Here is a 13,078-nt window from a genome sequence, read left to right as displayed (position 1 = left end):
TAAACAGTAATTCATATGGACTCTTGTGTTTGCTATATATGCTGGTTTGTTGTTAACTTTCATAGTTTCACTGGCAGAAGTCTGTTGAACACCAAAATTAGATTGAACATCAGCTATTAAAACCCACTACTCTTCTTTTTAATCTAATGAAAAGTATAGTGTATTTCGCTTTTCCAGATTTGCTTTTTCATAACTATCCTGAAGGAGGTACACATATTCAAAAAAAACCCCGAAGCAAACAAACAAAACCACCAAACCACTTTGCATTTCTCTTTCTAACAGCAATGAATTAAAAATCAACAGTCAGGTGAGCTTTGTCTCACGTCAGCAGATTAAAACAAACAAACAAAAAAACCCCCAAGAAATCAGCAGTGTTTATGAAAAAGCTGAGATTTACATGCAATTCTTATACAAAGGCAATCTCTTCAATGAAGAATATACAGTATGTGCTATTATTTTGTGTGTAGTCATTCAAACAGTAGGGAATGAAGCAGCCAAGGCTGATGTGGTGGTGCAAAGGACTGTGTAGGCACATCCCTCCTCTCCTCTAGTGACAGGACAGGAGGAGCCATCTCCCCTGCTCTTGAGGATATCTTATGGGGAGCAGAGGAAAATTAGATGTAGGCCAAACTCAAGTATAATGAATGTTTATTGTGAATGGAAAGTTCACGAGGTTTTTAAAGGCTTTGTTTTGTGTTTTCTTCTAGAATCTTAGATGTTTGTTTATGGTTTGTTTTAGACAGCAAAATGGTGACATATTTTTACCCCTCAGTTTTATGACATCAAGGGAAAAGATGATCCCTCAATAAAAACAAGTACAACCATGATATGGCATCTGATGCATTTGCTGGTGTGTGCCAGTGCACATATCTTGCATGAATCATGCATTCATTCTTGAATTCTGTATTCAACATTGAGGAAAACAATTGTTTATGAAATTCTTTATTATTGTCACATGGGAAGCAGCAGATTCAAGGAACTGCTGTGGAAAGAACCACCTGGCAAATGGCACTTGGCCGCATCTTTTCTAATCTGAACAACACCAAACCTGACCAATTTATAAACTGATCTTGGTTAGTAGTTCTGAATCTGAACAAGTAAAAGGACTGGAAAACTGAACTCTCTGAAAACCCATTATTATAAATAGCTGAGCAAAATCCACTGATTATCAGTCAAGCTGTTCTCTGCTTTTTGACAACTGATCCTTTGCTGGGTGCTTCATTTAACCAGGGGTAGCCAAAACAACAGGTGGCAGCAGGATTATATCAACATTGCATCTCCTCGCAACTGAATCCTGATGGTCCCGTTGCGGGGGGATCACATCTCATTCTCCTCTTCGTCTCTCCCCATAGCAGCCCATTCATAAGTCTCTCTCACCTCAGAGCTACAGGTAACTCAAACCTTGATAGCATCAGCTCACTTTGATGTACTTTTTGCTAAGTACCTCCTGCTTCATTGGATTACTAACCAATGCTGGATACATTACAAAAACTAATCGCTGCTCAAAGCAATCAGGAATCCATATCCTATTCCCAGGTGAAAGGAGATGCTGCTGAAGGGAGAAATACAATGCTCGTACATCTTCTCCCATGTGTAGTTGCTTACCATTTCTTTTACTAAAGAAAAAATGAACCAAAAGCTGAAAAATAAAGAGAAGGCTAGGAAAGATGAAAAACATATAAAGGTTTAATGGGTCTTATTAAAGCCCTTAATTTCACCATAAAGTTTATTAGTTTTCATGTACACATTACAGAATTTCAGGAATTCTTGTATTAAGCCTAATATTAGCTAGTGTGATCAGAATAGCTGTGTCTATATTTCCATTTATAAATGTTTGGTGACTTTAGCAACCAGAAAGCAGATTATAGCCCCAAATACTTCTTATTTTAATATATAAGCCATGTGACTTACTGACTCTCTTGATCTTGTATTGTTTTGGTGCTCTCAATCTGCATGTCCTCCTTTCCTGTTTTTTCTGTTAGCTTATTCACAGGATCTTGTAAGCTCTAGATCATAACGATAATACAAACAAAGAGAAGAAACCAAAATAGATTCAGGGAAGAAAAAATTGTGTCATTTAAAGCCAAACCAGACTATAGAACCAACATAAATCAAGCAAGAATGTTTCTGAACTGTATGAAAACTATACTTGACTCAAATGAGCGCAATAAAAGATGTTAGAAGTTACTCATTCAAATTAAGTCACAAAAACACACTTTACAAGATGGTGACTCTTGGCTACTCATATTCTGTTTCCAGTATTTCTAAGTAAAACCATCTATACTATGTGCAAAGCAGGCACTAAAAGTATGTTTCTTTGCTATTTTGGGGGTTTGCTTTTTTTTTTTCCTAAAAAAAATAAAAAAAAGATGAGAAAATTCATTCTTTACATCTGTTCCTCATATACTACTTCTTTACTTCTTCATTCTATTTTTTTTTTTCATGAGACAAGTATTCATACAACCTTGGCAACTGCCATGTAGTAGGAAGGTACTACTTGTATCTTGAATTTGAAAATGAAGCTTACAAAACCCAACTCTCCCTTTACAATTTGAATGACCATGCTGTAAAACAACAATGTACAGTTTCATGGTCAGCATTTTTATAACCAAAATTTGGACGTGTGAACAAGACAACACATAAAGCATTACATAATGACTCTTTGAGATTACAGAAGTGAAAAATATGCTACTGGTTGTCCCTGTTATGCATTAATTACTGTTTCTGTATGAAAAGTTAAATAACTGAAGATAGTAATTAAATAATCACAGATGTTAGCAATGCGAATATTTGGCTCTATCAAATGGCTTTGCTAGTTAGGTGAAATCATGTTCCTGTTCCCAAAGTCCAACCCAGTTTCTGAAGAGTAAAACCATGATTCATGTGACTAGTCCTGACCACTTCTAAATAAGTTTATTTATGTCCTACTGATCTTCATAGTGATGCATCTCATCCACCTTTTCCCTCATCCCCTAGAAAGCTGATGTTAAAATGAATAAGCCACTTTTTGCACAAAACATAAGTTTTAACAAAATGGTAGTATGCTTCATCAGAAAGTAAAACAAAGAAAAAAACATGGCAGCTAAGTCCACCTCATCTATTGAATAAAAGTTTAGAGTCCCCCCCCATCTGTTACATGAAAAGCATTCCCAGGTGTGTCACAGGCCTTGTTTGCACTGCCCTGTTATCTAGGACAGATGAGTCCCCAGAAGGAGCATTCCAGTTTGTGCTTGCCTCAGTACTTGTCTGAATGAGCAAATGCACACTTTAGTGCAGGGATGTCCAACTCATTTTCACCAGGGGCCACATTGGCCTTCAAAGGGCCAGATATAATTTTAGGACTGTATAAATGTAGGTAAAATTACATTTGGCCCTTTGAAGGCAACCGCAAGGCTGATTTGGCCCCTGGTGAAAATGAGTTGAACACCCCTGCATTAGGATTTTAGAAACCCAACTAACGGCTGCATTTTTTTCCCTCTCACTAAATTAATTCTTCTATTGAATACAACAGATTAATTTGTCATAAGCACCTAGAGCATTGCAGACATTATGTGTCAAAAGATGAGGGATCACAAAAGCCTCAATATTAAACAGAGGAATTACAGAAGTTTATCTTATTCTGTGGTTGCCGCTTTTTTGGAAACTGCAACAGCACTACCTAGAACCATTTGTAAGTATAGCTCTTGGATGCTGAGTAATGGACACTAGCCATCTCAGCTAGATCACCTCTGAATTAACGTTACTCTTTAACTGCATTTGTACCAGGCATTGATTTGATTGCACTCCTTGTATGATTAAACTTAATGGGAATTATTCTATTGACTCCAAGAAGACCGGGATTAGAGTTCAAAAACATAAGAATATGCAATATACTTGCAGAAAAGTGCAGTGCAGAAAAAGACAGCAGAGCTTTGCCTTACAGGGACTGTACTGCTCCGGTACTTGAACCATCTTGGTCACCCTCACAGCAGGGCACACAGCCCACCGTAATCAGGAGACGACGGTGCCATAGTTGTGGTGTCCTGCCTACCACTAAGTAAAGCAGCAGAGAGCCTGCCCCAAGGAGGATGCAGCCGTTTTGGACAATAAATAGAACTACTTTAAGTACTGCCTAATCACACAGGTTAAAGAAAATTATCAGAAGTAAAATCTTCTGCATCTTCACCAAGAAAAATACAAAGAAATCAGCATCCTTCTTTAAGGAACTACATTTTATGATACTTCCTCCATGATTTTTTCAGAAAATCCATATTTAAAAGACTGCGATCAAACTATGAAAACAGCATATAGAAATGGAGTTCACAAGTCCCTTGGGAAGGAGAAAGCATAATAATAATGGCAGTTACTATTTCCAATATTAGAAAAATAAGTATTCTTCAAAATACAGTTTCAGTTTCAATGGACATGATGATAAAAATTATTAAAATTCACCAGCTACATTTTAATGCAATAATTCAATTTAGCAATTTTATTTAGACAATATTGCTCCAATTCAGATAACAAAGAATTAAATATGTTCTTGTCTCCTGCCTCTCTCTCCTGCACATTCCAATGTGCATTATGAACTATCTATCTAAAAAGATTTTAAAAATATCTATAGAACAGGTATGAAGTAAAACTGAAGGTTAAAAAGCCATTGTAAACTGTTTTCTAAACAAGAACCCATGGTAACGTTATCACTATTGTCAGCATGTGTAGAAATGAAACTGATATTCTGTTAATTGTTCCAGGTTACATCACAAGCCTGGAAGAAGTCCCATCATCTAGAAAGCATAGTGATTAAACCAGGTTACAAAGATACAGATTGAGATCAGACAAAAGCAAGCACACTCCAGCTGGGTGTATGAAGCGTCTCTGACCTTGCTCACTCAGAGCAGACAAATGTGTAACTTCACAGCACTTGTCTGGTTGATCGTGTGGACTCACAAGGACTTTGTTGCGAGCTACACCAGCATGTGACTGCAGGCAGGATCCTCTCACGTTTAGAAAGCTTTCTTCCTAGCTTCATTATTTCTCTTTCAGTAAATAAATCAGGGTAAGACCATGCACACTAGTAGAGGAAGTTTGCCATCATTCTCTCGCCCTATCTTGTCTGTCTCTACAACCAAAAGTCGCCCCGTGATATTTTGATTGCTCCCAGTACTCAGACTAAATAACCCAGGCTGACAAGGGGTTCCTCCACCACGGAGCTAATCCTGGCTCAAGCTCAGGCACCATTCCTAGGCTGACTGCTACTCACTCACAAAATTCCTTCACCCACACCTGGGCTGCTTTCAAGTCAAGCCAAGGTCATCTGGACTGCATACAAAACCTGTCCTCTGCAGTTAAATCACCGGAGCGTTGACAATGCGCTCTGCTCGCCCAAAGTTCCCCTCAGGTGCCTTGAACAACTTATACGCTTCCTTTCGACTGAGAACGGATAGAAGCAACAGAGCCAAGGGCAGCTCCAGCAGCCAGCGGTACATCCCAGCACATCATGACACATATGGACAAGTAAGTTTCATTTTGGGGGGAGAGCTGAAAGTGAAGAGGAAAAGCAGGTAGTCTCATTGTTTGCTCATGGAGATTCATTAAAAAAAAAATCAAACCAACAAAGTCCCCAAAACCCCCTGTAGACAGAAATGTATACACAATCTTGCCTATGAGTGAAGTCACGCTGCAACAGGAGCAAGAAAGGATAACAGACTACAACAGAGGTCAGCAGAAGGCAAAAGTGTTTGGACAGAGTTCTCAAACCACGTAAGCAGAACAGGCAGCAACATTTCACTTTGCAAAGAAATAAAGAGATGCACTGAGATTTATGCCTTTTGACTCTCCTGTGAGGGCTATTATTATTTCTAAGCTCATATGAAGTCTTCAGGACAGCATTAAATGTAAAAAATGCAACAAAATATTCATTAACTAAGGCAAATAAATGGTGACAGAAATTTGAAAGAGGTATAATTCATGAAAAGTAGTCCCTGTAATAAATTTTAATTCATTTGATATATGGTAGTTTCAAGACAATGAAACCTTAAAGGCTTTACCAAAACAGCAGCCCATCATCTTTAATATTACAGCAATGGATACAGTAACAAATACTTTTACATCATGATACATAGAGTTGTTAGCACATTAATAATCATCTTTCATCAAGCATAAAACCCACAGTTAGGAAATACAGCTGAAATAGCACAATTGTACTACTCTCAGCATATACCCTGAAGCAAAGAAAACAAATGGGCTGCTTTTCATTAAGGGAGTTTGGCAAACATCTCTAAAGACAATGTTTTCCTTCCAGAAACAATCTCGAGAGGTGTTTAAGAGTCTCATTCCTGATGTAAACCTGTTATATTAATATATTCATACTACAAAATACAAATAGTAATTTTCCAGTACATAGCACCTTATAACTTTTCAGTAAAACAATCTACATCTAAGTCCAATACTAACAGGTTTTTTAAAATCTTGTTTTAAAATAAAATGCTAATCCTACACACATATATGCTTAGCTTAATTCCAAAGGATCACTTGTATGAGCAAAATTAAGCTGCTAGTATCAGAACTGCAATCATAAGAAACAAAAATTATTTGCAAGCATCAAATTCAAAATTTTCTTTGAGAAAAGATCCCTTTTAAGATACAAGACAGAAAAAAATATTCTAAAAGAGGTAATGGCAGATTAAATGTACAAATGAGCAACACTGAAATATGTTATGTACGTTTTAAGCAATTATATATTCTGATGGTATATTTTAATGCATAAAGTCAACAGCAGGCACGACATCCTCACTGGGTACATTTTACACCAGAAATTTCTCCAACAGAAACTACACTTACTCCAGAGCAGGTATAACCATTTATTATACTTCATAAAAAATAATACCATGTAATTTCAATGTAGAATTAGTTTGTAGCTCCTTCTTAATATATAGTTACTCTGGCACGAATGCATGATATGACTGGTAGGGATCAGTTCCCTAACTGTGAACACCTATTGTTATTCCACATCCCGGTCTAGCAGAGGAGACAGGGGCTCAGGGGAGTCCCACACCCTTCAGAAATGACAGAGGTGAGGTGATGTACGTGGCAGCAGACACCTCTTCTCTTAGGCAACAGAATCTCACCTGATACAATCACTAGATTGTGCTTTAATCTCTTTAGCAATCATTTAATGTAAACAAACAGAAACCACTGATTGGGGTGAAGAGAGATCATGGAGGAGCTTGAGCTTCAGTATAGAAAATAATCCCACACTCTATCAAGACCAAAAGTAAAAGGCAGCAATATAGTCTTATCCCCAAGCAGCTGTTTTCTGAAAGCACAGACTTCCATGAAATTCTGTAGTATAAAACTGCCTCCTGGTTAGCATCATTTCTCAGCACACATATCACTGCAAGAACAGGAAGTCGCATCTTTTCAGCACAGGAGGCCAGCAACAGAAATGGTTGAGATTCTCATAACAAAGTTAGGCTGCATCCTAAATGCACTACAATATTCACAACCATTTTTACAGTTACTTTATGCTTCAAGGGAGAGCTTTTTACACATGTGGACTCAATACAGATTGCATTTCTTCATCATGGATTCCCAACCTAACTTCAAATTTAGATCATACTGAAAGGACGAAGTGAAAAGACAAGCATCCCCAAATCTCTGTCATCCTCCAGAAGTACCTCCAAAGTTTGTTCACACTCCAGAACAGGTGCATTTTCTGTACAAATTTCTCTCCAAGGTGTCTAAATGTTACTATGCATTTTTAAACATCATGTCTTGTTCAAATAAACACATTTTTAGATATAAAAGAATGAAAAATAAATACCCAACAACAACATTGCCTATCTACACAAATTAGACTGAAATTGGTTTGTACTAAAGCAGAGAGAAAAGTTATGGGAAATTATGAGGAAAACAGCCCACCAGAATGGTAGCCAGGCTCCTGAGCAGAATGCTGGCCGTGCTAACCCTGAGCTGCGAACTAGACAGTGCTGCAACAAGAGGCAATGCTGGGGAAATATAAGGGATTTTCTTTTCTGATTTGGAGTTCAATGCGTGAGTCTGTAGGCAGTTACTAGCAATGTCAAGATAACTATGCCCATTTGCCTCTTGCTGAAATCAAATCTGGCCATAAACTCTGGCTAAATCCCATCTTCCATGACGTGAGCTATGCAAGAAAAAGGCTTAGAGTAATGTTAACGTCACAGCAGATGAGAACTTTGGCAAGACAGGATTCTGCAGAGACTGGGTGAGATGAAACAGTTTATGAGCTTTATTTTTGTCCCCTGGTCAGGAGAGACTGAGCTTGAAATTAGCTTGTTTGGTCTATTGTGATGTTTCAAGCTGCAGGAGTAACAGTCTACACAAGCTCATTGTGTACTTCCAAGTTCAGAAACTCCTCTGTCCCAATCCACATTTTAGAAAACAACTTTAAATATATATAGCGTAGTCATGTACGGACAAGTTTGGTAGTCTGGGCTGAGTTAAACCTTATGCCTTCAGGTGCTGCTTTTCCAGGAGTTCTGGGGTAGCCACAGCACAGCACAGCTTCCACTTCTACATGTCACAGGCACAAGTGTTTCATGGATTCAGACTGTGGCTTGTAACTGTTCTCAAACTGGGTTGTCTCCCCAAGAAAACAGTGTCTTTGCCACGAGCTGTTGGTGCCTTCCTTTCCTCCTGCTGGTAACCCTTCCACCAGACCTCCTCCAGACAAATGTCATTTTTCTCCCATGCAAACAGGATCACATAGTTATTACATTGTAGTAAATAACTACAGGACAAAATGTCTGTGGGCATAACTGGAAAGTTAATTATTTTTTCACTGTTTCTCATTCCTCTCCTGAACCTCAAATTGCAATGGGCAAAGCAACTTCTTATGCAGTGGAAGGCAGGACCAGGAAAATACACAATGCTGAGTGCTTATTTTTATGTACCTGGCTAAACTTTGAACTTAGAGTTCAGTCAGATATTACACATACTCCATATTCAAAGATGACAAAGGATAAGCAAATACCACTAGTCAAGCAAAATAGTGCTTCCCACAGCAGTTAAGGGGTCTTAAGTCTCAAGTGCTTCAAAAGAGGTGTGGGAGCCCTGATCCATGTACTCATATCCAGTCCTATAAGCTCTTCTTGAAGAATGTGAGTTTTTAAAAACAGATGCAACAGCAAAGTAGTATTAATTCACTTATGGGATTTTGGAGGGCAACATAAATCCCTAATTCTGCTGGATTTCATGATTCTTCAGGAACAAACACAATCCCAGTCAGCACTTAAACACATACTTAAGCGCAGCCCTGAATAATGTCTTTGTTTGAAAAAGATCCCTTAGCCACTGCACTCTACATGCGGTGTTTGATCCTACAAGCCTGAAGTGCATTTAACAGAAAACCAGTATTTAAATGAAAAGACAGTACAGGGATAAAACTGTCAGACAATATACAGACAAAATATGAATGCATGCTTTCTACATCCTTGCATGGTCTTTTATCACTGGGCAAATGATCATATCTGTGTGTTCTTTACCTTTAACATAGTGAATTCATATGGCTGATAACCTTTGAAACTTTCATGGATGGCTGCCATCGTGTGCGAAGTTTTTTCCCAAAAATGAAGAAGTGTTGTCTGTAAGGCAGAATAAAATGTCAATGCAATGTTAGCTTTAACACCAATCTGCTTTCAGTGTAAATTTCACATCTTCCCTCCAAACTAGTTATATATTCTGACAATTGAATACCATGTTGGTAGCCTTGTGGAAAAAAAAAAAACATACATTAACAGGAAATCTTTCTCGTGAAGGTCAACTTTTTCTTTAGATACCTGATATGTTGTTAACACATTGGAAAGGAGGTTGCATCTGCTCGCTCCCAAAAGGTCCACTTTTTGGCAGACATCAGTCTTCAGTTTGTCAAAGTTGAGTTTTGCATGTCGCACTTGAGCTTGAACCTTCAAACAAAGGGATAATGGTTCATGTAGAGATTGTTTTTCCTCCATTTTTCTACCCCGGCTTCACGAAAGAGCAAACTAATACGTTTTTTTTAGGGAAATCTGGCAACCAAACATATTCAATTACATTTTATACAAAACTTCATTATAGCATCAAACCCACTGAAATTAAAATATGGCAGGCTGATATATGCTATAATATGGTTCTTACTACCTTCTATGTTACTATTTTTCTGAAATATTCAGTGAAGAAATTTTGTTTTCTAACTCTTGTTTATAAGAAGGATATTAGTACTAAAGAGAAGATAATAATTGGAAAACATTCTCAGAGAATCCTAGAATGTCCTGAGTTGGAAGGGATCCGCAAAGATCATCAAGTCCAACTCCTGTCCCTGCATATGACATCCCCACAGTTCACACCATGTGTCTGAGGGCATTGTCCAGTCGCTTCTTGAACACTGTCAGGCTTGGGGCTGTGACACCTCCCTGGGGAGCCTGTTCCAGTGCTCCACCACCCTCTGGGTGAAGACCCTTTTCCCAATATTCAACCTAAATCTCCTCTGGCACATCTTCCTGCCATTCTCTCAGGTTCTATCGTTGGTTGCCTGCCCCTCCTCCTCCCCTTGTGAGGAAGCTGTAGATCATGATGAGGTCTCCCCTCAGTCTCCTCCAGGCTGGACAAACACAGTGACTTTAGCTGCTCCTCATATGGTTTCCCATCCAAACCCTTCACCAATTTCATGGCCCTCTTCTGGACACTTTCCAGTAGCTTTATATCCTTTTTTATACAAATACCAGTCCAAAGACTGACCAACCAATTTAGAATTAAAAGTTTACTACAAAATACACAGGCGCACAGGCAAAGACATCTCCATGTACCTATAGTAGGAAACAAATTATACTAACTTTAAAGTCAATCTGCAAGTCTTTTTGACACTACAGTACTTCAATAACTTTGCTGTAAAAATTTCCTCGCTAAAGTTTTCCTACTAAAATGGAGTGTTTTTCCTGTTTATTGCTGTAAGAAAAATATCAAGGGATCCTTTTCTTAGGAGCAAATAATTTCAGTTTCAAAGGGTTGTACTTTTTCAAATTATTCTTCTATCATCTGTCAAGTATTTACAAGACACTGCCTGTTACACAGGACGCACGTGTTTAACAACAATATTGGTGTTGTCGTAATCAGCTATCAGGTGGGAAAGTTGACGTAGGCATTTTCTACCCAGGATCTCCCACCTTTATGAGAGCTTTGTACACTACCCTAATACTGTATGAAAAAAACAAATTTGTTTATAACAAAATTTGTATACAAAATTTAGATTTCTCCAAGGAAATGGGAAACAATCAAACCACAAAACATGATTATTTTCCTATAACTCTTTCACAGTTACAAATAAAATATTTACCCAAAAAAACCCTTTGTAGTGGAAAAACCTCACTGAATGCAAATTAAATAAACTTCCTTTCCTTTACTTGCCTAACTTAGAGAGTAAACTGATTTTGTTCAGAATACGTAGACTCAGTCAAACAAGATCTGACAAACTTGTATGCTTCTGATTTTCAGAAGTGAATCTAGAACCTTGCAGCAAGTGCCTGTGCTCCTTGTGTGGTAAGGACAAATACATACCCCATAATGCAAATGAAAACGTTAGCGTTACCATATTTCTATCTGATTTTCTGAAACTCAGAGTATGAGACTTCCAACTAGGTAGAAAACCAGCAAAAATTCTGCATCACAAATTTACCAGATGACTTATTTGCACAAATTGTGGGACTCTTGGGTTGCTGGATATGTGGCAACTTTTTTTTTCACTGATCAGATCAGCTCTGCATAAGTAATATAATAGGGTGCCACATATCATAGGCTTGATATGTTTATAATGAAGAAACTACCATAATTCAAAATTCCTGATAAATGCAGTGTCTCACAGTTGATATTTTAATTGTAGAGAAAATGATGCGTAGAAAAAAATTACACTTTTTTTCTTTTAAAATAAAGAAACAGCTTTGTGGTTAGTGTTTTCATTTAAAGGGAAACTCTTTCAGGATAACTCCACATGTTACACCCAGCAATACATGAACAAATCCTGAGTTCTGGTAATAGCAGGTAGATCTCAAACTACTAACCTGATCCAGTGCTCTAACCACAAGATTACAACATCTTACTGATGACTTGCATTGTTGTTGCATACTGAAGAATCTCAGACCAAAGAGGGGTGTCCAGAGCTGGAAGAGTTCTTGGGTAGTTAGGAGTTATTTTCTTGAGGTGGAGACAAATATGAACTCCCTGATAAAGGAGGAAATTTCTGCCGTGGCTTCCATTCCTTCAGCAAACAAGACAAACGCTAAGCCGTGATATAAAAAGCAAGGATCAGCTACTGCCAAGTATGGTGATTTTTGAAAAGTCTATGCAGTTGGAAGTTCACTGGCATGAGCTGAGGCTGCCTCTTGGTTTGGGGTCCTCGAGGGACTCTTACTTCTTTTAGCTTGTGCCTGGCAGAAGCCTGAGCAAGGCATCACGCCATCCATCCCAGAAGTACCATCCCACACACAACTGTCCAGACCAAACAGCAGGTGGGTAAAGAGCCTATAGGCCTCCAAAATTTAGCATCAACAGAAGAGGATGGGAGCAGTGGCAGAAGCAGTGGGGAAGCTTTATCCTGTGCTGGATAACACACCTTTGTCCTGCATTAGCTCCTCAAATCCTTTATTTGCTTTAGCTGTGAGTGACTGAGAGCACAGATTTACAACTTCAGTCTAAAAAGGAGACTTGTGAAGAAAATCATGGGTCTGTGCAAAAAGGAACTTGTAACTGAAATCCAAACATGAGATTACCTACACTCAACAGCAAGAATTGCTACAACAGAAAGGTATTTAAGCAAGAGATGTTGTAGGACTTAGGAAAACCTAGTGAGACTTGAGACTAAATTCTGATCTCAGTTACAACCACGAAAATCCAGAGAAATTCAACTGATGTCAGTAGAAATGTGTTAAATATAAAGCTATATTTTACAATGGTTCATCTGAGATGAGAATCCCTTTCCTATTCAGTATATCATAGTACTGGTGAAAGCACAAGAAAAACAGCTGTGGCTTTGTAGACTGATAGTCCAAGTGAGAAAAGAATGTTAGTTCTGGGTAATATAAATACTCTG

At 38.2% G+C, this 13,078-nt stretch overlaps 1 protein-coding gene across 1 annotated transcript in view; it reads right to left on the bottom strand.

Moving 5' to 3' along the window:
* ICA1 (islet cell autoantigen 1) overlaps nt 1-13,078 on the bottom strand; it is a gene marked incomplete at its 3' end in the record, with an annotated part of 74,196 nt that overhangs the window by 15,045 nt on the left and 46,073 nt on the right. Inside the window, exons 7-9 of the mRNA XM_080339175.1 lie at nt 9,798-9,923; nt 9,504-9,602; nt 1,912-2,006 (exon numbers count right to left, since the gene is read on the bottom strand). Coding sequence (XP_080195301.1) covers nt 1,912-2,006; nt 9,504-9,602; nt 9,798-9,923 — 320 coding nt within the window. The remainder of the gene's footprint in view (nt 1-1,911; nt 2,007-9,503; nt 9,603-9,797; nt 9,924-13,078) is intronic.

Source organism: Nesoenas mayeri (assembly GCF_963082525.1).
Source record: "Nesoenas mayeri genome assembly, chromosome: 2".
In the NCBI taxonomy this organism is placed as follows: Eukaryota; Metazoa; Chordata; class Aves; order Columbiformes; family Columbidae; genus Nesoenas; species Nesoenas mayeri.
The sequence above is the reverse complement of the archived record's forward strand: the minus strand, read 5'-3'. Positions and strand labels throughout refer to the sequence as shown.